The sequence below is a fragment of the Oratosquilla oratoria genome, chromosome 3 (genome assembly GCF_046742065.1).
Source record: "Oratosquilla oratoria isolate Oo_2021 chromosome 3, ASM4674206v1, whole genome shotgun sequence".
NCBI classification, from domain to species: domain Eukaryota; kingdom Metazoa; phylum Arthropoda; class Malacostraca; order Stomatopoda; family Squillidae; genus Oratosquilla; species Oratosquilla oratoria.
Genome location: NC_134779.1, coordinates 79488124 through 79508757, shown reverse-complemented (window position 1 = coordinate 79508757; position 20634 = coordinate 79488124). Strand labels below are relative to the sequence as shown.

The following is a 20634-nucleotide window of genomic DNA, read 5'->3' as shown; positions in this document are numbered from 1 at the left end:
ATAGGCGGAGAAAGATCCCCGCCCTACAGTTCGAGATTCCATTAGAGGAATACATATATACATATATATATTTAATATATATATGTAAATATATACACATATATATACATACATATATATATATATATATATATATATATGTGTGTGTGTGTGTGTGTGTGTGTATTTACCTAGTTGTATTTACCTAGTTGTATTTTACGGGAAGGGGAGCTATGCTCGTGGGGTCCCGTCTTCATATCTCATTTTATCTAAACTATTTTTAAATTCATGTATTGTTTTTGCACACACCACTTTCTCATCTAACTTGTTCCAACTGTCTATTGCTCTGTGAGGAAAGCTGTTCTTTTTAAAATCTCTTCTATAGCTGTCTTTTTTTATTTTCTTTCCGTGTCCTCTTGTATTTCTGTCATCCCATTTTATCAGATTCTCTCTATCAGTAATTTCTATGCCTTTCATGATTCTGTAAATAGCTATCAAATCTCCTCTCTCTCTTCTTTGCTCTAGTGTCTGTAGTTTAAGTTTTTGTAGTCTCTCTTCATATGATAGTTTTGAGAGTGTTGGTGCCAGTTTTGTAATTGCTCTTTGTATTCTTTCAAGTTTTTTTATACATTTTTTTGTACTTGGTGACCATATCGTTGCTGCATATTCCAATCTTGGTCTTATCAGGGTGATTAGGATTTTCCTCACCATTTCTTCATCCAGGTATGTAAATGCCACTTTGATTGTTCTTATTAAATTATAAGTTTCTCCAAAAATCTTATTTATATGTTTCTCAGGTGACATATTATTCATAACAATGACTCCCAGGTCCTTCTCATTTTCTACTTTTTTTATTCCTTCTTTTCCCAAATTATATGATCCTGTTATTCTGTTTTTGCTTTTTCCAAATTCCATTATACTACACTTTTTTGTATTGAACTCCATCTCCCACTTCCTACTCCATTCTTGTACTTTATTTAGATCTCTCTGTAGTGATTCACAATCTTCTTCAGTTTTCACTCTTTTCAGTAATTTTGCATCATCTGCAAAGAAGCTCATATAGCTTTCAATTCCTTCATCCATATCATTAATATATATAGCAAACATTATTGGGGCCAGAACTGTTCCCTGCGGGACACCGCTTATTACTTCATTCCATTTTGAGTGCTGATCTCTTATCACTACTCTCATTTTTCTTTCTTGCAAAAAGTCTTCCATCCAATTTAGCAATTTACCTTGTATTCCTCCTTCATATTCTAATTTCTTAAGCAACTTCTTATGTGGTACTTTGTCAAAAGCTTTTTTTAGGTCTAGAAATGCACAATCAGCCCATCCATCTCTTTCTTGTATTATATCTATTAGCCTTGAATAGAAACATATTAAATTGGTGACGCATGATCGTCCTTGTCTGAATCCAAATTGCCTTGGATTTAGTACGTTGTTTTTTTCCAAGTATTTTACCCATCTACTTTTGATAATTCTTTCACATATTTTTGCTATTGTACTTGTTAGAGAGACTGGTCTATAGTTGGTAGGTTCTTCTTTATTTCCTCCTTTATATATAGGTACTATATTTGCTTTTTTCCAATCTTCTGGAACTTTTCCTTCTTTTAAGGAACTGCTTATTATGCTATGTATTTTGTCTGCCAGTTCATTCCTGCATTCTTTCAGAATCCAGTTTGCTATTTCATCTGGCCCATGCGATTTTCTGACATCAAAATTACCCAAGTGTGTCAATATTTCATTCTTTGTTACTTCTATTTCTTCCATAGGGGGGACTTTTTCCTTCCACTCAATCTCTTCAGGTTGTATATTTTCCCTTGTAAACACTGATTTAAAATGTTTGTTCATAATTTCTGCCATTTCCATTTCCTCAGTGTATTCAACTCCTCCTTGTCTTAATTTCTCCAAGTCTTGTTTGTTTTTCAGTTTATTGTTTACAAATCTGTAGAATAGTTTTGGTTGATCTTTACACTTTTCTATAACATCTTTTTCATATTTTCTTTTTTCCTCTCTGCACTTTTGTACATATTCATTTCTATAACCAGTATATATTTTCCATTTTTCAGGTCTTCTGTCTTTTTTCCATCTGTTCCAGGCTTTGTCTCTTTTGTCCTTTAACTCCCTACAACTTTTGTTGTACCAGCATTTTACATATTCTTTTTCTTGTTTTTGTCTTGGGACATACTTTTCCACTCCTTTTTTGTAAATTTTTGTCAAAATATTCCATTTCTCTTCCACTGTTGTTTCTTCTTTGTATATTTCTTCCCAGTTTTCTTGTTGGAAGAATTCTCTTATTTTATCAAAGTTTGTTTTTTCATACATCATTCTTCCTTTTCTATATTGTTCATTTCTTTTCATATATTTTTCTTCATTAAGTTCCAGTTCAATCAATATGTGGTCACTTTTACCTATTGGTGTTTTATATTCAATCTTGTCTACTATTCTAGGTTCAGATGTAATTATTAAGTCTAGCCTCGATGGTTCTTCTTCATTTCTATACCTAGTGTTCTCTTGTATCCATTGTGTCATTGAATGGTCAGTAATCATCTCAAGTAGAGCATTTCCCCATGAGTCATCACCACTCTTTACTGTCATTTCTTCCCAGCAGATTTCTTTGCAATTAAAGTCTACAATCATAACAATTCATCCTCAGTCTTCCATTATTTTAGTTAATGCTATCTTTGTGTCCTCTAACATACCTTTATGTTCACTCTCCTCCCATGAGGCTGTTTTCGGAGGCACATAATTGATCACAAATTTTCTGCTCTTCTTATCTCGGTCTTCCACTTCTATCATAATCATCTCTACTGTATTCTTTCCATATATGACACCTTTCACGTTTATATCCTTCTTAGTCAGGAACATAACTCCACCCCCTTGTTTTTTCTCTCTGTTTCTAATCCAATAATTGTATGTATCATGTCCTACACTGTTGGGTGGTAGTGGGCCTTTTAATTTTGTTTCTACAATTCCCATTATGTCCGGTTCTTTTTCTTTCAAATAATCATTCAGTTCATTCAATCCTGTTATCAATCCATCTATATTTGTGTAAGACACTCTTAGTTTTCTGCCACTTCCATTGTATTCTCTGTTTCCCTTATGTTTTTCTTTAGTATGTCGAACTGCTTTATTTTCATGTTCACTACTCTCCAATAGAATCTCTCTTTCTCTGACTCCGTTCTTTCCTCGTTTTTTGCCTTAGCTTCAATTCTTTTCTGCTTTTCTGCCTCTCTTTCCTCCTTATTCATTTCTCTTTTTATCCATACCTTTTTATATTGATCATTTGTTGCTAGTTTCCCTGTCTTGGATAGAATTTTCTCTGCTGTTGTTTGTGACCTGAATTTAATCTTAATTGGTCTGGTCTTATCTGTACTATATTTTCCGAGTCTGAATTTTTCCTCAATTTCCTTTATAATTTCTGGGTCATCTTCCTGGACTAATTTTAATAAACTGCTTACTCTTTCATTTTCCTCCTTGATTCTTGCGGTTCTATCTGGGTTATGTTTCTCTTCCATTCCTAATATAATTATACATTTCTTTTTGTCAGCTAATTCTCTTACTATATTCTCCTTCTGTCTCATCACTTTAATAACTGAGTCTTCATTATGTTCTTTCAATTGCTGTTTGACTATGTCAGTGAATGAAACCTTATTCCCTTCTTGAGTTATTCTCCAATTTTTAGCTTCTGTAGCTATTTTCTCTCTGTTTTCATTACTATTCTTCTTCAATTTCTCATTCTCCTCCTTTACATTTCCTAACTGTCTTTTTAGGTCCTCTATTTCTTCAGTTAAGTTTCTGTTAGCCTTCTCTAGTTGTTCCAACCTTTCAATTCTTTGGAAAATGGAGTCTACGTTACCTAACTTACGCTCCAAGTCCTCGATCACCTTATCAACTCTCTCCTCTAGTCTTATCAGTCGGGGGGGGGGGGGTTGTGTCCCCCCCACCCTCTTTAAATCCCTGGAACATATTCTCGTCACTTTCTTCTGTATTGCTCCTCTCTATACTTCTAATCTTTACATTTTTATTTGCCATTTCGTCATCACTGAGCTGGTCCGGTGGTCGTTTCATGTTGACCTTACGCCCGTCTGCCTGGGCCAAGTCCTCCACATCCTCATTTCCTTCCATTTCCCCAGCAATCCCTCCCCCTCTCCTCTTTCCTTACTTTCCCACTACCTCACGAGCAATTTCCCCCCCCCCCCTGCAAATACAAAAAGGCACTTCTCTTTGCGTTGGTATCCACAATCTGCACTTTTCTTCAGAGCGTTCGTCAAGCCGTCCGTTCGTTGAAAGTGTGTGTGTGTGTGTGTGTGTGTATATATACATATATATGTGTGTGTATATATATATTATATATATATATATATATTAACACATAAATGCTACAAGACGAAAATGTAGTAGCACATTTAGTAAAATGTTTTAAATTACCCACTGTCGGAGAAACAAAGCAAAGGAGACAGACGAACTGTATATTTCGACCACTACTGTGGTCCTCTTCAGCAGAATGGATACAAGATAAGATGTACAAGAATTTATACAGTGAGAGAGGTACAAAGTAGGAACAAGGGGAGGTGGCTCAAGTCACATGTCCGAGGTGGGGCGGATTCGGTAATGGTAATAATTTATTCACAGTATAAGTTGTTATACAATCAGGTGACCATTGCCCTTTTGATGTGTTGAAATTTGGCAAGTGTTTAATGATGAAAGATTCAACTATCTTTCTCCTGAAGCTACAATTTGATTTATAAATTAATTCTGGATTGTTCCAATCTATTCGGTGATCCTTTGTTGATGTATGGAGGAAGACCGCGGAGTTGTTTTGTGCATACCTGACAGAGTTTTTGTGCTCTTTCACTCTGGTGTTGAGGTCCCTCCCAGTTTGACCCCAGTAGACCTCATTACAGTCTTTACACGGTAGTTTATATACTCCTGGGTTATTATCTGATATGGGTTTTTGATGTACATTTACTACCTTATGAAAAATGCTATTAGGATAGTTGAAGACCAATTTAATCTTATCTTGTGGTAACATATTAGAAGCTTCGTCCAACAAATGGTTGTATGGGATCTTTATACAAGTATTGTCCCAATTATGCTGGTTGTTTGTTTGGGAAGAGTTCTTATAATAGCTGATTTTTGCCTTGCTAAGAGCTTTTGTCAACAACCAAGTTGGATAACCTAATTTGCTCAATTGTAAGTTTATTGTATCTAATTCTTTATTTAAAAATTGAACGCTACAAATTCTTAATGCTCTTAAATAGAGGCCCGAAGCAACACTATTATTATTACCATTACCGAATCCGCCCCACCTCGGACATGTGACTTGAGCCACCTCCCCTTGTTCCTACTTTGTACCTCTCTCACTGTATAAATTCTTGTACATCTTATCTTGTATCCATTCTACTGAAGAGGACCACAGTAGTGGTCGAAATATACAGTTCGTCTGTCTCCTTTGCTTTGTTTCTCCGACAGTGGGTAATTTAAAACACATAAATGCTACATCACGAAACGAGGTAACGGAGCCTTGACTTGTATTATAAAGCGGTAGTCGGTCTTTTTGTCCAGAGTTGCAAACACATTTGCTAGCCATGCTGTTTTACGTGTGGGCATGGGCAGTCTGAGTCGAGATACCAATCCCTAACAGGTATGTGTCAATGTTGAAATGAAAAATCCTTTTATATATTGGAAATTAATGAAAAATATGGAATTATTATTTAGTATATAGTAAAAGTTATTTGGTAGAACGAGTTCGAGTCGAGATACCCATCCCTAACAGGAAGTGAAAATGGGGAGAGTGTAAAACATTATAGTAACATGCACATGGGTGGATCGAACATGGTGGTCGAATAATATTTTTGGTAATAGGCTATAGTAAAATAAACAAGTGTGTGAAAGGGATTGTAGCCGAGAGTGCTCCCTCCCAATGATAAGGATCTCTCTTCCAAAGATAAAGTAAATCTTATAGAATTAGGTTAGGGTAGTAAGTAGGTATAAAGTAAATATCTACCAAAAGTGGCCGGACGGTTGGGTGCGTAATACCCACGCGTTCTGTTCACGCTATAGGCGGTGAATTCTATAACCCCCATACACGTTACCTCTTTTGTTCATAATTGTTGCATAGATAATAATCCAGTGTAAGGAACTTGATTCATTTATAACAGTTTAAATTGTTGGTTGGTCCAACCGATGCTACGAGAAAAATATTGTTAGGCTTCGGCATAGTTGGTCCTTGATACGTGGCAGTGAAGTTTCAGTAGGACAGCGAGCCGGATGGAAAGACGGAGATAGTTCTTTGCTTTATAGATGATATAAATTTGGTACAAGCAAGAACCCCTCTGTGTAAGGCTGTGTCAAGTCTCAAAAAAACTCTCTACAGGCCTGATGACCGGGTCTTAAAAAGGGGGTGCTCGGATGAGTTACCAACAAGGAATTATGTTCAATAGTTTAAATTATAAGGTGCCATTTGGTCTGATTGGAGTTGAACTAAGGCTCAAATATTTGTTACTTAATTACACAATTCTAAATATTTAAATTACATATCCACAACCTATGTCCAAGTGGAAACAGAACCATAGAAATTAAAATGAGAGATACTGATCTTTCGCGGTATCATGCTTCGACCGTTGGAGTCGAACGGGCAAAGGGAGCTGGCTTGTGATCTCGAAGATATTTGTCTTGGCCATGCACAGCCTGATGGCGTGAGGGGTTGGGTAATTCCCATTCTTTGGGCGACTAAAGATGAGGTCTTGAGCGGGCTCACTACCACAAAACTCTTCGTGTGTGCATGCATCCGTGTACACTGGTGCAAGATCTAAGAATATAAGGTCTAACCACTTCCGACCGAATTTCGAGGGAGTTGGCGCAGCGGGCCCGTGAACGTCACCTGGCTGTTCAAAGTGGGGTTAGCGGGTCCTATAGCTGTCAGTTGAAGCTGGTCCGTCGTTCGAAAATGACGTCGCCTTCGCTCGCACCGCTCCACGAATTAGTTATATTCTGACAAATATTATATAAAATATATATATAAATATATATAAAATATTATAGTTCCTGTCTATATATATGAATATATATATATATATAATATATAAAATATTATAGTTCCTGTCTTCCTTGGCGTTTCACAGTTTTCTTCAGTGTATCACAAAGAGAAAATGGACTCAGCCAAATGACGTCAGAAGCTGCGCAGAAGAATGTAAACGGTCTGACCTGTATATTTAGACCTTGCACTGGTGCTGGCTGGAATGCACGCAGACGTGTTGGTCTTGTGGTTCGTTGATATGCAACGTGTGCAACAAAATCAAATATGTCTACTGTGATAGAGAATATCTATTACATATATGATTTATTTTATTTTGATTACAATCAATTAATTAAATGTATATCACAGCCCTGTAAGTCAACTGACTATAAACTTGCAATTTAATTTACCTAACCTGGAGTCCGCAAATATAAGTAACACAAAAACGGCCGTAAGGGGCAAAAAAGGAATAGTGTTTGTTCAAGAATTACCACATGTTCAAATTATATATTTTGGGGGGTTTGGGATGGTGGTAGTGATTACCAATCAAAATAATCCAACTTAACATAGGATTTACATATCACCATTGTATCAATATAATTAATGAACTGTTATCCTCATACGTGGTACTCTTGATTGAACATGATTTTATGAAGGCGTAATATACATCTCGCCCATCCATTCACTGATATAATTGTAGTAATCATCCTGAAAGCAGGTAAGGCACCTGGTCTGGATGGATGCCATGCAGAATGTCTAAAAAAAGGAGGTACAGTGATGGTGGACTGGCTGGTGAGGTTATTTAATGTTTGCTGGAGAGAGGGTAGAGTGCTGGAGGACTGGAGGAGTGGCTGTATAGTTCCACTTTACAAGGGAAAAGGGGACAAATGTGAATGTAGTAGTTTCAGAGGGATTAGCTTGTTAAGTGTAGTTGGGAAGGCTTATGGGAGGATCATGATTGAGAGGATTAGGAGAGGAACAGAGGGAGTAATTGGTGAGGAACAGTGTGGATTTAGGACAGGTAGAGGTTGTGTAGATCAGATTTTTGTGGTAAGACTGATATGTGAGAAAGCTATAGGAAAGGGGAAGGATGTTTTTTGGGCCTTTATGGATCTGGAAAAGGCTTACAGCAGGGTAGACAGGAAGGCACTGTGGGAGGTTATGCGGATATGCGGGATAGGAGGAAAGCTGCTAGGAGCTGTCAAGAGTTTTTACGAGAGTAGTAGAGCTTGTGTCAAGATTAGAAATGGAGAGAGTGAGTGGTTCAAGGTAAAGGTGGGACTCCGTCAAGGATGTATTATGTCACACTGGCCGTTCAACTTATAAATGGATGGGGTAGTGTGAGAGGTAAATGCAAGGGTAGTGGGTCAGGGATTGGAGATGGTTAAAGAAAATGGAGAAAAGTGGGAGGTGAGCCAGCTGTTGTTTGCGGACGACACTGCGCTTGTGGCAGGATCGGAGGAGGGATTGAGGAAGATGGTGACAGAGTTTGGGAGAGTATGTGATAGAAGAAAGCTGAAGATAAATGTGGGTAAAAGTAAGGTGGTGAGATGTACAAGGGGTGAAAATGGCAGTAGTCTGGAAGTGAGCATTAAGGGAGAGCGACTGGAGGAAGTGGATAGTTTTGGGTACTTGGGTACAAATGTGGCAGGAAAAGGTGGAGTGAAGGTGGAGGTAGAATGTAGATTGAGAGAAGCAAGTAAATGCCTTGGTGGATTAAAAAGTGTAATGAGGAATAGACATTTGGGAATGGATGCTAAGAGGAGACTGTATGAAGGAGTGATTGTGCCAACAGCACTGTATGGGGCAGAAACATGGAACATAAGAGAGGAAGAGAGAAGGAGTTTGAATGTGTTTGTGATGAGGTGTCTGAGAAGTATGATGGGGGTTACTAGGCTGGATAGAGTGAGAAATGAGGAGGTGAGGAGGAGAACAGGGGTGGAAAGGGAGTTGGGAGATAGGGTTGATGAAAGAGTATTAGGATGGTTTGGACACATGGAAAGAATGAGTGAGGAGAGACTAGTAAAAGAGGTATGGAAGGCAGATGTGGAGGGAGTGAACATGAAGGGACGTCCTAGGATGAGGTGGATGGATGGGGTGAAGGGGGCTTTGGGGAAGAGGGGAATGTCTGTTGAGGAAGGTCGGGAGAGAACAAAAGATAGGGGTGAATGGAGAATGGTTGTATATGGATGATGTTGTGATGCATGAGGTGGAATGGGCGGGGGAATGGGGGGTGAGGTAGTATGTGTGAGCAAATTTTGACGCAGCCCGAAGGGATTTCTCCCCGTCTTCTCCTTTATGCATGGGGGGACGGAGAGGGGGGTCGCCGATTTAATGAAGCAGCCTTGCTGTGGATGTGCTGTGTCTTGCGACACTGCTTCTGACCCAGGGCAGTGGACAAGGTGCAGGGATGACCCGTCATCCAGGAGGTGCTAAGATAAGAGGGAGGGTGGAGGGGTGTGGAGTGTATTCAGGGATGAAATGGGTGGGAATGATTTTATGCCTTTTCCTTTTTGGCTACCTCCCTTGTAAGGGGGAAAAAGCCTTGGTATATGTATGTATGTATCCTGGTACTACATATTTTGGGTGGCAGATGTGGCACTACAGTAGCTTCAGGGTTCTTTTGCATATATATATATATATATATATATATATATATACTGTATATATATATATATGTATATATATATATATTTGTATATATGTATATATATATGTATATACATATTCATATATATATATATATATATATATGTATATATATATATGAATCACAATGGCAAAAGCCGACAAGACTGTGAGAATAAACACCTTGTGAGATCGAAACCTTTATTAGTACTACGTTTCGCTTGTTACAGCTTTTTCAAGTACAGACATGACACACACTCTGAGCACATATAAGCCAACAGGGAAGGAACTGGGAGAGGTTATCAGGGAGGGGTGGGTGGTAGGTGGAGGGGGAGGAGGGGGACGGGTGGGACTTGGTGGAGACAAAGGAGGACATTTCGGACAGTTTGTTGAAGTGGACTAAGGGGGACATTTCATACATTTATTTAATGCGGGTAACAGATGGATTATAGGAGGGGCGATGTTAAACATGCCTCTGTTCTGCTCAATGGTTTTGAAGCTTTGAATGGCGGCCGCTTCGAGGCATTTTCTCCTCATCCTATCTGGTTCACTAAACAGAAGTTCTGTGTTATCCCAATCCATCAGGTGGTCGTTGGTGTTCCGGTGGATAACACAGGCGTTGGTGGTGATGTTGTTCCGGGAATCGTAGCGATGCTCCCGGATCCGGGTCTTCAGGTCACGGGAAGTCTCGCCGATGTATACTTTATCACATCCAGCACAGGGTATGCGGTAGACACCAGCGTTTTTTTCCCCACATCTCGTCCTGGCTGTCATTCCTTCTTGAAAGCTCTTTGATAGTTCTGCTGGACTGGCCCACTACCTGAATGTTGCAACGCCCAAGTGTCCGGGTGAGGGTGGCGGTGACGCTGCTGGCTGGAAGGATAAGCCTCCTAGCTGGATCTTTTGCTGGTTCCCGCCCTTCCATTATTTTGAGTGCCTTTTTCTTACACTGGTGGATGATGCACTCTGGATATTTTAATTTATGAAAAACCTCCTTTATGTGCCTAAACTCGTCCTCTAAGAATTCAGGGCTACAAATTCTGAGAGCTCTGAGGTAGAAACCTATGACTACTACCTCAGATTCCCGGAACAACATCACCACCAACGCCTGTGTTATCCACCGGAACACCAACGACCACCTGATGGATTGGGATAACGCAGAACTTCTGTTTAGTGAACCAGATAGGATGAGGAGAAAATGCCTCGAAGCGGCCGCCATTCAAAGCTTCAAAACCATTGAGCAGAACAGAGGCATGTTTAACATCGCCCCTCCTATAATCCATCTGTTACCCGCATTAAATAAATGTATGAAATGTCCCCCTTAGTCCACTTCAACAAACTGTCCGAAATGTCCTCCTTTGTCTCCACCAAGTCCCACCCGTCCCCCTCCTCCCCCTCCACCTACCACCCACCCCTCCCTGATAACCTCTCCCAGTTCCTTCCCTGTTGGCTTATATGTGCTCAGAGTGTGTGTCATGTCTGTACTTGAAAAAGCTGTAACAAGCGAAACGTAGTCCTAATAAAGGTTTCGATCTCACAAGGTGTTTATTCTCACATATATATATATATATATATATATATATATATATATATAAGAACAGAAGCACGAAGGAGACTGCAGAGACCATAAGGCCTACACTAGGGCATTCCATGTCCATTGACACTTATCATCTCCATCCATAAAGTTATCTAACCTCCTCTTAAAATAACTGATAGTTTCAGTGCTCACTACATGGTTACTAAGATTCTAAACCATTCATTGACCACTCTACTGGTAAACCAGTTCTGCTCAAAACAATATATGAAATGGATGAGAACATGCTTTGAGTCACATCATTCTCTCATCCATTTACATTCTCCTTCCATTCATCCCTATTTTTTGCATTTTCTTTTCCCTGCTGAACAGACATTCCTCATGCATAGAAAGACCCATTCACTCCAACCATCCAGTTCATTCTGTTTTACTCTCAAGCTCACTCATTCAATTTCTAGTTTCTTCACTATATAAGAGGTAATTAAATATTACACAACTCATTCCTTAATTCTTCCATAAAATCTTAAATCTTGAATATTGAAATTCTGATGTTATCCACTTCTTTTAAAAGGATATGGTTAAAATAATCTTTTTTGGGATGTGAAATTTCACCAAGACTGTGCTTCTTTAGAGGAAGTCTTGATAGCAACAGTGACCACTATTTCTAAAATGCTGAAAAATTTAACCTTTAATCAATTACCCTGGTAATATTTCTATGGTAAAAACATCACTTACATAATCATCTCCAGTTGTGATGCTCAATCAATGATGTAGCTGTTCTTTTTCACTCACAAGTAGTTAGGGCTATCCTGATATACTTCCTATGTCAGTACAGTTGCATGAATTAAACTAATTTGCGAAAGTGTCATGGGTTATTGCTCCAAATCTATATTGTTCAAGTCTGGGATCTTGATGTGCTTAAGACCTTCACTTCACTATTCCAGCTGATTGCAGGGTTTTGATTAGCCAAAAACTACCATTCCTATAATATTTTTTCCAATTCCAATATCTTGATTATTTTTGTTAACTGCATACAGCACTAAGTGAAATTTCTATGGTTGATTCCTCAGATCATATTCAGTCTCTATATATTATTCTCTCACATAATAACTTCTCACTTGCATGTTCCTTTATAGAAATAATACAACAATGAATGTTTTAAATTTCTCTTTGATTTCCTTACAAAATACAATTGGTCAATTGCCTTTATTGGTGGAAGAATCACTCTCTCCCTGTAGTAAAAATAGACATGCTAACATTTGTCATGAGGGCTAATGGTCTGTCAAAATGATAAAGAACATACTCAAGGTAAAGATGACCAGGTAATGAAACAAAGAAAGTTCAGCAGTTATTCAAACATTTTTGTACGTCTAAAGAAAACTACTCTGGTTTCTATAATACTGAAGAAGTGGGTTTGTAAGGCACTCCTTTCCACATGCATTATAAGATAAAACTCATAATTTCTCTATGAGCTCCATTTAATGTGTGGAAGAAAAAAATAAGATGGCACTGAAAAGCTGTAAGTGAGCAAGAGCAGGGGATGTGACCTGACACTTGTTTGTTTCAAGTATTATAACTAGGAATGTATATTCCAGGTGTACTAGGTGAGCACTGTACACTCACCAACCATGGTAAATTCATCATAAATATTAAGTTCACTCAATAACATAATCATGGGTCACAATGGAAAAATAATTTTGTTGTTGTTATAAAATATTGTTGCAGTTGTTTTGAGATAGCACTGCAAACCCCACAGCTAACTGTATCATGATGTGGTTCCAAGAAGAAGGCAGGTTAATGGGGTATAATGGTGGGATAAGGTCTGAAGGTGAGCAACATATGATTAGCACACATCCTATGTTCATTTTCACAGTTAGAACTTGTATGTATAAATTTGCAAAAAACTGATTAACAGAATTAATTTCCTTATAACCATTTTTTTCTTGCAGTATCATTATATAATCTGGTTGTTACTTGTTTTCAAATCTAATGATACATACTTAAGTCAGATTGAAGACGGGTTGTCAATGGAACAATATCTGCAATTATCTTCTGTCACTGACTGGGAACTCTGAGGAAAGTTGTGTTGATATGCTTGCTTATGTGCTTTAATTCTTAAATTTATGCATAAAATTAAATTAATTTCTTATTCACAATTTATACAATATCAGAAATTCAGTTTATCACTTACAATTTGCAATCCTTATGTACAGAAATACAACCAGATTTGTATGTTTATTTCTGAGCATGGTAGCACATTATCAATAGCTATGATGTGACACTGATTATAACCTATCCAAAAGTCAACTAGTATGTTCTTTTTCTTTCCTTCTTTTAGTAGGCTATGTAACTCTCTTTCATCTGATACCTTTCTATCTGTCTGTGACTTGGACTCGTTGAAAAAGAGAATTTCAAGACACTTCCCCTACACCAGCATATGACTTCAAACTGGTGTGATCTTTATTTTGGTTTTCCTGGAGTGATCTTCTGTGGGCACTTTATTTCTGTTCAATTTATTCCCTTTAAAGTCACTCTTGGAAATATATAGGAAAAGACAGAAATGTAATATCTAATCCCTTTAACCTGGTGATACCAGACATCAGATCATAGATACACTAAATTACTTCATTAGTTGTGGAAAGACCCTTTGAGTGATGATCTCCCTCTACAGAAAGGTCTATTTTCTTTTAAATGTCTGATTACAATATTTCATTCAACCAAACTGAAGGGTGGCCGCTTGAATGAAGGAATAAACAAACATATAGACAAGGTAATGGTACAGATACCAATACAATAACAGCTGGGATGGATGGAAAAAACAAACAAAAAAAACAAACAGATAAGGGTTGTAAAATATGAAAACATGTTCAATAATGCTAGAAATAAAGTATATCTCTATTAAGATTGTTCATCAAACATTTATGTCTAGATGTCTAGCCCACAAATAAGCTCATAAAAATGATGCCACATTTTTCATATACCCTGATAAGTAAAATAATAGGAAATTTTCAAGAATGAAATGTTAAAACAATTGTTTTCTATCTATACACCAAGATCTTTTTCCACCTTATAAAGGAGGTAGCCAAAAGAGGTAGTCAAACAATTGTTTTACTGAATGGAACCTACAGCAGCTGACAACAGTCTGTGGGCCTTCACACAGATCTCTGGGAATAAATGTTGGACTACTGTTTGTGTTGTACGAGTCTAGGACTGTAACTATGTCACTGGCTTGTAGTAGTAGGAGGAGGGGAGCAGAGTACTCACCATGAGTGAAATGCTCATTGTAATCTCCTGAGAATGGTGTTGGACTGATTCCAATAAAACAAACTAAGTGGAAAAATGTAAGGGAACTCCCCATACACTGCAAATGTGGGCAGCTTACCTCTTTTCTTTTAAGGATGTAGATTCCCAAGGTTGTTTCTCATGCTTAATGATTAACAGATAATTCAGTTACGAATTCCCAATTCTAATAAATAAATCCCTCGAGTTTTCCATGTTCATAGAAATGGGTTACACTACTTGTTCTTCTCCCAGTAGTATTCTTTTTTCCAAAATGAACAGTAGGTAGAAAGAAAAAGGTTAACAAGTGTTTTTGCTGTTAAATATAGTCACTTACTACATTTAATAGGAAACTGACATCAATTGGTGTTAAGAAAGGGACTCATGGAAGAATCTTTCATTCTTCTAAACCCAGTCCCAACTTTCATCCTCTCTCACTGACAAAATCTCCCAAAGATCAATTATTATTCTTAACTATACATTCTTCCTAAACATAAGGTAGTCTTCCCAAGGCCTTGCTATGTATTTTATTCTCCATTTACAGTTGTCCCCTATAATACTGTTAATGATCACTGGTTTAATCATTGGTATATTCATTGAAAGAATTGTCTCTGTGTTCTTCCATACTTTAGCATGGATTACTCCATCCTGGACTTAGCAATGATCAAGGATCCTAAGGAGAGGACTATGTGGCTATGTGGAAGTGTCCAATCAAGATTTAGGTTGGATGTGATTGATTTTGATGTGTTTGTTGGTGGAATATGTGGGAGATTTTTTTTTAGCCCAATATTCCCCCAATTGGTTTTGTCATTTTGTTTAAGAATGCCATTTCAGAGAAGTTCTCATCTCCCAGGAAGCTTCACTCTGTAATTAAGGTGAAATCTCTCCATGCTGAACAAGTATTTGTTGAATATATTGATGTGAATCTCTCTATGAATTAATCATGTACTAATATGATAAGAATGAAAAAAGAAGGCTGAATCGTGAGCTGTTATGATATGTATCTTAGAATTTTTTAGTATGATTATGTTAAGGTTAGTATGAGAAGCATTCAAATGAACTGATTTATAGTGATGACCTTTTTTTTGAATGTTTAGCAAGGATTTTCTAGGTTCATTGAGGCAAGAACTACATGGATCACACCATGGGAATGTCTTGGAGAGACATGGGTTGGTGAGTGAACAATGTATCCACTGGTAATTAAGAAGTTGCCAAATGGCAGTCAATAATGCAGATGTTGTCATTCTTCTGAGTGCAACAAATTCCACAGCATCCTGGGCTGCTGTTCAGAGGTTTCAGCAATCTTGGCCAGACCTAGCTTGAATGCCATGCCACTGATGGCTTTGATTATTTTTAAATTATCATTGCAATTCAGTGACAAGTGTTTGCATTTAAGACTAAGGAGTATTTAATGTCACTTGATTGACTTGAATGTTAGAGTATACCAATACAGGAAACAAATATACAAGATATTTCCTTTACTTTTACCCATTAAGTTGGTTACAGCAGTTGCCAGCTGTCAGTTCTCCTAATATGAAAGGTAGACAAAATACTGTTGAAGTTAATGGAAAGAGATCTTGGGCTGAATCTGGAGACTAAGTGTCACTTATGGGTGCATCTCCAGATAAAGATGAGAGTATTGACAGCTTTTGAACACAGGCACCAGAGAAATTATTCTCTCTGACACCCATCTTGCACGAACACCACTTACAGGTATCCATCATCAGTCCCAGAATAATTATTTCAATTGAGATCCTCCCTCACCCCCACCGATATTTTTTCACTTAATTTGTTGGAATATCAATTCCAAGAGATTAAGTAAGCTGGACTGCAACCTTCCAATAATAAATTTTGTGACCTTCCAAGCACTATCAATATCAAACACAATATTCTCTTCTCATGCATATAATTTCACAAAATTTAATCATAACTTTCACTGATACCAGTACTAAGTAAAATACAACTGCCTAAAAGTTTGGAAAAAGTGGCTAATCTTCACCTAAGATATGGTCACTATCACAGTGTCCAATGATAAGCTCACATTGGAATGTTGGCACATCTTCAAATGTAAAACTAAAATTTCTTTTTGTTTTCCTGGTAATTAAAGAATCCTCCATTACCACAAACCAAAGATCAATTGGGTGATAATCCATTATTTTATATTGATCTGAAACTTGAAGCAGAGTAGTTCTTCATCTGTATCTTTATCACTCAGAGTCCAGATGACTGGGTATACTTTCTGCAATATGAAATGCAAAATTTTAGGATTCTAATTTACCTTATTTCAAACAATGGGTTGCCTTGGGTTTCTTGCAATCTACATACAACTCCATGGTATCTGACAACAATCCCTAAGCTTAATCTATGGATCTCTCTGAGTACTGTACTGCTACCTATGTTGCATTAATGATAAAACATTAAAAATTAAGTGTTTTGTGTCTTCTATATAGAATATGCATCCAGTGCATATTATATCATTACTCTTTCTTCATATGAATCAGTAAAGTTTCTTCACAACTTCTAATGAATTAATTTAGCCACTTGTGGCTGTGGTGCACTTTGGAGACTATATTTATTTAGCTGATATGAGACAATCTTAATCTCTCAGCTAAGGGGGAATTCTAGCACAAAGAGGATAAAAACATGGTCTATTCATCTGTACCCATGTTGAACTTTAGAGATTCTATTCTACCTAATACCAGACAATTTAATTTAGTTGGGAGGGTAAGTCTAAACATCAGTGGGTTACTAAGTAGTATCAAATTTTACAATGCATTAATTATAAACTTAACAATGCATATGAATTCAACATCCCAGGAGCCAAAGTTACATGTATAATCAAGTGCTAGCTTACCCTTGGCCAGAAGTCTTCAATATGAAGGTTGTATGTGAACCGTGTGATGTGATTCTTGATAACAGGGCACTTTATGGCACTGTTGCAAGCATCTCTCTCTTGATTTGGTAATGGGATTTCAAGCCATGAGTTCCATCGCACATGGGAATCTACAGTGGTTGCATTGTGATCTGAAAACAAACATGGAATTTTTCAGCAGTATTCTTAAAAAAATTCAAGACACTGAGGAACAACTATGTGAAAACTTATAGCTGTCTGAAGTTGTTGTTGATAAAATTATTAATCCTGCCCCACACACCCCTGATCAGACTTCCAGGTCTTTACCCTCACCTCTAATCCCATTAGAAATTAGGAAGTCATTAGGACATGGCCTGTCTTGAGCTCCTTCCACATAACCACTACTTGGAGTATTCATATTGACTCCAAAACCAAGGGGTCTAAGGAGGTGGGTAACTCTGACTACTTGGGAGAGGGGATGAAACCCTTTGCATCTACAACTGAGTGTTGTAGACCTTGGGCTACATTACCACATTTGAATGAGGCCATGACTTAGTCCTGAAGGGATCAGAGGAGGTGGAAGGAAGAGATAAAGTCTTTCTACTCCATGCTATGGGAATATTAAAACATTTGACATATGCATTTGTGTGGTGATATTATTTCTGTGATAATACTACCACTTCTCTTATCAAGCCTTTCTCCAAGCTTGGCCAGCTGCATTGATCTCTATTGTTGCAGTGAACTCATATGTAAGCACCTGTCACACATCAGTCAGTCAGTCTATTGCCCCTGATCTCTTGCAGAAGACACACAGCTTCCAGGTAACCAACAATGGCTTTCAAGCAGGCCCATAATTCATACATACATACATACATACATACATATACCAAGGGTTTTTTCCCTCTTACAAAGGAGGTAGCCAAAGTTAAAGGCATAAATCCATTTCCATCCACTTCATACCCACATACCACCTCTCCTTCCCTCTTTTCTTGGCTCCTCCTGGATGACAGGTCATCCCTGCATTTCGACCACTGCTCTGGGTCAGAAGCAATGCAGCAAGACACAGCACTTCCACAACAAGTCTGCTTCATTTAATTAGTGACCCCCCTCTCTGTACCTTCATGCAGAAAAAGAGAAGACTGGGAGAAATCTCTTTGGGCTGTGTCAGAATATCATTCACAAATTTCTCACAAAATTTGTGAGAAAATCATCAAGAATAGATGGATAAAACACCTGGAAGACAATAATATGATAAACCCAAGACAATTTGGGTTCAGACAAGGAAGATCATGTACCACAAACTTCATATGTTTCTACATACATACATACATATACCAAAGGCTTTTTCCCCCTTAGATGGGGGGGGGTAGCCAAAAAGAAAAAGGCATAGAAATCACTCCCACCCACCTCATTTCCCATACACTCCACTCCCCTCCACCTCCCTCCCTCCCTCCTATCTTGGCACCTCCTGGATGACGGGTCATCCCTGCATCCTGTCCACTGCCCTGGGTCAGAAGCAGTGTCGCAAGACACAGCACATCCACAGCAAGGCCGCTTCATAAATTCGACGAACCCCTATCTCCGTCCTCTCATGCAGGAAAGAAGACGGGGAGAAATCCCTTCAGGCTGTGTCAAATTTTTTCTCATACATACTTCCTCACCCCCCATCCCCCACCCACTCCCCCTCATGCATTACAGCCTCATCTATACACAACCCTTCTCCATTCACCCCTATCTTCTGTCCTCTCCCGTCCTTCCTCTACAGTTATTCCTCTCTTTTGTAAAGCCCCTTTCACCCCATCCATCCATTTCATCCTAGGATGCCCCCTCATATTCACACCTTCCACCTCCACCTTCCACACTTCTTTTACTAATCTTTCTTCACTCATTCTTTCCATGTGTCCAAACCATCCCATCTGGAGTATTGGCTGCATGTTATTGTGGCAAAGTAGCATGCAGTTGATACTTTAGGGTCTATATGGGGCACCCCTACGGACCAGAGCCACACATCATTTTGTCTGTGATAGAGGAAAACTCTGTACATAGAGAAATAATGACACTTTTATACTATGACCGTCCCTCCGTTATGCTGTCCCCCAACCCTCTGTTACTGTCCTGTACCATTTCTCTGAATATTAATTTCCTTATTTCGCCTACCTACCCTGTGGTGGGGGAAAAGAATACTGCCACCAAATATTTCCACTTGAGTCGTAAAAGGCGACAAAAAAGGGACGGGGGATGGGATTAGGAGTCCTACTACCTGTAGCCCCAAAAGGGGACATTCCTAGAAAAGAAAGAAATATGTTTCTACTCAAGATTAATAGACATAGTGCAAGAAAGGAATGGGCTGACTCTGCCTTCCTGGACTTACAAAAAGCTTTTGACAAAGTACCACACAAAAAATTATTAAAAAAAAACTAGAACATATAGGAGGGATACAAGGGAACCTACTAAAATGGATGGAGGACTTCCTGATTGGTAGAAAGATGAGAGTAGTGCTCAGAGAAAAATATTCAGGTTGGAAAGAGGTGATCAGTGGAGTACTGCAAGGATCTGTATTGGCTCCAATAATGTTTGCTATTTATGTGAATGACATGGATGATGATGTGAAATGTTACATGAGCTTCTTTGCAGACGACACCAAACTGTTAAGGAAAGTAAAAACTGAAAAGGATTGCGAATCACTGCAGGAAGACCTGAATAAGGTATGGAACTGGAGTCAGAAATGGGAAGTGGACTTCAACATTAAGAAGTGTAGCATAATGGAGTTTGGAAAAAGTAAAAATAGAATATCAGATTTGGGTGTAATTATCTCAAACGACTTGTCCTATGATAAACACATAAACAAGTTGTCGGATAATCCTACAACTTGCTAAGATCAATAAAAGTGGCATTTACATATTTGGGTGAATAAATGGTTAAAAAAATATTGGTCACACTGATAAGGCCTAAACTAGAATATACGGCAACATTGTGGTCACCCAGTACCAAAAAGAATATGAAGAAAATACAGTACTACCTCTCATTAACAGACTAAAAGGGGGGTAACGGTGTCCATTGATGTGAATAATCCATTGATTTGGAGTGGTTTTTGGGTGGCATAGTGATTGCATGCACTAAACAACAGCACCAAAAACACCGAAAACACAGCGAAAACACTGCAAACACAGCTAATTAACGTCCGTTAATGAGAGGTCTCACTGTAGAAAGAATCCAGAGAGCAGCCACAAAAATGGCACCTGCACTTGCAAACTTGTCATATGAGGAGAGATTGGATAAACTGGAGTTACCAACTCTGGAGCAAAGAAGAGAGAGAGAGGTGACTTACTGACCATCTACAGA

General features: G+C 38.2%; 1 protein-coding gene across 3 annotated transcripts in view; it reads right to left on the bottom strand.

The window, feature by feature from the left end:
- Positions 1-12314: 12314 nt before the first annotated feature.
- LOC143023971 (NPC intracellular cholesterol transporter 2-like) overlaps positions 12315-20634 on the bottom strand; it is a 45624-nt gene continuing 37304 nt past the window's right edge. For 2 of the 3 annotated variants that reach the window (XM_076182661.1, XM_076182665.1), the window contains exons 4-5: positions 17296-17465; positions 12315-16680 (exon numbers count right to left, since the gene is read on the bottom strand). In XM_076182661.1, coding sequence (XP_076038776.1) covers positions 16594-16680; positions 17296-17465 — 257 coding nt within the window. In that variant the 3' untranslated portion in view covers positions 12315-16593. Of the gene's footprint in view, positions 16681-17295; positions 17466-20634 lie in introns of those variants that run through there. The other variant, XR_012966242.1, reaches the window with a different exon arrangement.